This window comes from Bactrocera latifrons, unplaced genomic scaffold, assembly GCF_001853355.1.
Source record: "Bactrocera latifrons isolate USDA-ARS-PBARC rearing strain unplaced genomic scaffold, ASM185335v1 scaffold_276, whole genome shotgun sequence".
NCBI classification, from domain to species: Eukaryota; Metazoa; Arthropoda; class Insecta; order Diptera; family Tephritidae; genus Bactrocera; species Bactrocera latifrons.
In genome coordinates, this window is record NW_017536363.1 from 343,821 (window position 1) to 348,497 (window position 4,677).

Consider the following 4,677-nt stretch of genomic DNA (forward strand, 5'->3'; position numbering starts at 1 on the left):
TGAAACGCAGCACTTTTGTAGTCGTAACATAAATAAAACCTAAGGTGCTTTTTAATATTTATTCACCTTTTTGTGAACAAAAATCAAATTACATTATATTAATTTTTCGTTTCTGTTTCATCTGTTTAATTATCTGTCAAAWCTAAATTTTTTAGATTTGCAAAACTTCGACTGAAAATTGCAATASCAAAACAAAGTTGAATTGAGCTAAAGTTTAATTGCTCCATTTCGTGAAGTCGACAACAGATTGCTGACTTCTACGAAACAGCGTTTGAATGAACATAAATATTTCGAACTAAACGACCATTGGCATTCTCCAACAGCAGGAAGAATATAGTTATATAACGACTCTCCGTTTTCTTGTCTTCAAAAACTATTTTTTTACGGATTAACTTCTAAATATTATTTTCACTATATTTATAACTCACCTGATTTGTCATAGCCACAAATATTGAACACAAAAACAAATATGATATCCAGCCAAAATCTTGCTGAATATCTTGAGGTGATTTCGTGTTAAAGCTGTATGCTAAGAAGCCCAATATGGGTATGCTAACCATAAAGTTGTCACCATTGGTTTCAATGAAGTCATGCCGCGTTATAGATGTTGGATCCAGATGATGTTCACGGAAAGGTCGTAAAAAATTCTGAATAAATGCAAATTTTAATTTATATATCCACATACTATATATTTGAGTACCTATACTTGTATTACAAATTTAACCAACCTTCCCAATGACCGGTAATTCAACGCTACCCCAAGTATCAGCTGCCCAGTGGACTAATCCGGAACCGAAGTCGGCCGTTATAATACCACACAATGCCGATACACAAGCCACACTCAGTCTTTCAAAATGTATATGTTTTAGGATCAGAATCAGGTCAACTATCATGAGTGCGATGCAGGTGTAAACGCAGACTATCTCTTGTAGACGTTTCCCTGYAAAATAAGAAACCAAAGAATAACTTCTGCTGAAAATTAAAAATTCAATAGAAGTTTTACCTGGGCCATACAGCTTAGCAAGCTCTTGTGCACCCTTATGTTGTGGTCCCCAACGAGGAGAATTCTTTTCTGTGTTGAACACCTGTTCGAGTGCCGAATTGCCATTCGGATCCTCCTCAAGCATTGAATTTTCCATAATCTCTTGATCACTTTTTAATGGCATCTGAAAAAGCCCATGAATTCGTTTAATAAAATTTAAGAGTTTCAATTGTGTTAACTGATTTTGATATTTTTATACTCTTGCAACAAAGTTGCTAAAGAGAGTATTATAGTTTTGTTCACATAACGGTTATTTGTAAGTCCTAAAACTAAAGGAGTCAGATATACCAAAGTAATCAGGGTGACGAGTAGAGTTGAAATCCAGATGTCTGTCTGTCCGTCCGTCCGTGCAAGCTGTAACTTGAGTAAAAATTGAGATATCATGATGAAACTTAGTACACGTATTTCTTGGCTTCATAAGAAGGTTAAGTTCGAAGATGGGCGAAATCGGCCAACTGCCACGCCCACAAAATGGCGGAAACCAAAAACCTATAAAATGTCATAACTAAGCCGTAAATAAAGATATTAAAATGAAATTTGGCACAAAGGATCGCACTAGGGAGGGGCATATTTGGACGTAATTTTTTTGGAAAAGTGGGTGTGGCCCCGGCCCCTACTAACATTTTTGTACATATCTCGAAAACTACTACAGCTATGTCAACCAAACTGTATAGAGTCGTTTCTTTTAGGCATTTCCATATACAGTTCAAAAATGGAAGAAATCGGATAATAACCACGCCACCTCCCATACAAAGGTTATGTTGAAAATCACTAAAAGTGCGTTAACCGACTAACAAAAAACGTCAAACCAACTAAATTTTACGGAAGAAATGTCAGAAGGAAGCTGCATGCAGGCTTTTTTTAAAAACTGAAAATGGGCGTGGCGTCGCCCACTTTTGGACCAAAAACCATATCTCAGGAAATACTCAACCGATTTCAATGAAATTCGGTATATAACATTTTCTTAACACCCTGATGACATGTACCAAATATGGGTGAAATCGGTTCACAACCACGCCTGAAATCTCRATTATCACTTTATCATRCGAGAGTATAAAATGTTCGGTGACACCCGRACTTAGCCCTTCCTTACTTGTTTAATTATGAGGTACTGAATACAGCCTAACCTATCTCCCAAAAATGTCATATTATGTACATATGTTGAACAAAAGACAAGCTTTGTGAAATATTCCTTACCACTGGTGGGGGGAAATAATTGATAGTCAAGTTTTGTTCTGTGAAAACTATTTCATTCTACGAGAACTATTTTAGTCTGATTTTATTTAGAGTTTTTACGTATTTACTTATATACAATTTTAAGAACTATCTTAACTATATTAATATATATGAATGTGTGTATGTTCATATGCATGCAGCACATTGTTTATKCTACATGGTATGGGGTTGTTTTGAAGTGCACATAYACATTTGTATTCAATTGCCTAAATGCATATCTTAGGTCAATATGTTATCTTAAGTAAATATTTTTGTTTGTTAATTGTTGAGTGCATACGTATTGCATAAAAATGCAYACGTGCCTCATATAAATGTATGTATCCTTATGCGTTTGTTTTATTTATTTGCTTTGTACTGCCCTCAGCATTGGCGAAGATAAGTCTATTCAATATATTTGAACATATTGTCGAGAGAAAAAGTAATTATTCAATACTAGTGGACTGTATGTGTTTTTAAAATAGTGAGAATTACATAGTTTCATATCTTATCTAATATGTTGAATATTCTTAAGCTTAATAAAACTAAATATATTGATGTGTACTGAATGTCCATATTATCAACGTACGAGTACATGTTCATTTTTGAACATATGTATGTACTCAAATTTTGTTGAGATTAATCATGTATATACATATACATATTATATACATATTTTGTGGTCAGGAATTGAACTTAGAAAGGTTTTGGAAACATCAATTAGGTATGTATAACTTTAACTGTGAACCGCCCTTTGTAAATTGTAACAAAAAAGTACCCGGAAATTGTAAATAAAATGCAAATATTTAATTATTCATCAACATTTATTTCGTTGCCTTCAAAGTAATCCCCACCAGATGTAATACACTTGCGCCAACGATTTTCCAGTAGTCGAAACATTTTTCATAAACACTTTTTGGGATGACCTTCTGCTACATCAGCGAAATTAGCACAAGTTCCATTTTCGGGATCGAAGCTTAAGCCAAATTTGGTGAATATGGTGGTCGATCGATGGTATTCGTTGTGTTTTTGGATTTAAATTCAGCTTTATCGAGACGATTCGATCCACCAAAATGATTTTAACGGACTCGTGAGAGATGTCAAGTTCTCTTACCGTCTCTCTAATATGTCCTGACGATTTCCAAGCAACATATCCTTCACTTTTTTAACACGTTCAAGAGGTCGTCGTCGAAGGTCGTCTTTGAAGGCTTTGTACCATTCGTCGSCTTGTGTTTTTGATAAAACTGAATCACCGTAAGCTCTTTCTAACATTCGCAATGATTCCGCAAACGAAATTTGGTTAGTAATACAAAATTTGAAATAAATTCTTTGTTCAATATTTTTATCCATTGCCAAAATCTCAACTCACTACTGAGGTGTAMMGACTTAAGCAGCTGTTCTAAACAAACTGGTTGACAGATGGCGCTTATATTTGACGTAGTAATTAAGAATAGTCCTACCAACTTAGCAAAAAATTTTTGAAATATCATACCGAGAAATTTTCAGGTTTTTGTCACAATRAATATATGAAGTTATGAGCTGAAATAGAGACTTGTGATAATAATAGTTAAGGTATTTAAACCCAATTACACGAAAAATATTGCCGAACAATTCGCTTTGAACATTTGGCTGGCGCTCAAAAAATAGCAATTCAGATATCCATATTTCAATCCCACAATTCCCACCATTCACGGTCGAAAGTTTATACCGAAATCATTGCCAAAAATGACGCCAGGGATACAATTTAAAAAATATATCTTCCGTTTATTATTACTCAGCTCTTGTTACCAATAGAAAAAAAGAAGTAATTATAAATACAAATAAAAGAAACCTACCTTTTAATAGTAGGGTTGACAAGAAATCAAACATAATAGTAGTTAAAAATTGTGATCCAGTATTCCAAGCTTTATTAGCTTCAGACTGGTGATTAAGTTTTATGGAAATACCTTTCAGAACAGAAATATCGTGGAGAAATTAACTTTCTTCCTTTCCATAAAATTGTAGATTTGGGCATTATTTGCCTATACTTTTAACCTARAAAGAAGAAATTGAAAGCAAATAAATTTTCTGATCCTATTGAAACGACTTCCAATGATTCGATTCCATCTATTGATTCTTAAAGCGTAGAAAATCGGTGACCCCCCTCCCCCCACAACCGCTTTAACTGAACTGAATAACAGAACTTTTGGGCTGAATGGACTTAATGTGTTGGTCGTTTAAAAATCAGTTGATACTGCCGATATGTGAAAACTTGCTTTAATTCAACGAAAAATAATAATAATATATATAATTGAATCATGCTTCAGTTCATTTTCATATATTCACAAGAATTTTTGTTTTGATCGCAGCGAATTAATTTGTTTGTCAAAAGAATATTAAAAAAAGCTTTAAGAAATAAAAATAAAAGCGTGTTTTTACAACGA

General features: G+C 33.7%; 2 protein-coding genes across 6 annotated transcripts in view; one reads left to right on the plus strand and one right to left on the minus strand.

Annotated features, from left to right (window-relative positions):
- Positions 1-4,677, minus strand: part of LOC108970021 (transmembrane protein 189) — a 21,954-nt gene that overhangs the window by 3,921 nt on the left and 13,356 nt on the right. For all 5 annotated transcript variants that reach the window (XR_001993452.1, XM_018935120.1, XM_018935121.1 and 2 more), the window contains exons 2-4: positions 1,004-1,166; positions 729-940; positions 429-647 (exon numbers count right to left, since the gene is read on the minus strand). Coding sequence is in view for 4 of the 5 variants with exons in the window: in XM_018935120.1 (XP_018790665.1) it covers positions 429-647; positions 729-940; positions 1,004-1,166 (594 nt within the window). In the remaining variant the exon portion in view is untranslated. The remainder of the gene's footprint in view (positions 1-428; positions 648-728; positions 941-1,003; positions 1,167-4,677) is intronic.
- The window catches only part of LOC108970020 (glutamate dehydrogenase, mitochondrial), a 4,147-nt gene continuing 2,210 nt past the window's right edge, over positions 2,741-4,677 (plus strand). Inside the window, exon 1 of the mRNA XM_018935119.1 lies at positions 2,741-2,978. The gene's annotated coding sequence lies outside the window, so the exon portion shown is untranslated. The remainder of the gene's footprint in view (positions 2,979-4,677) is intronic.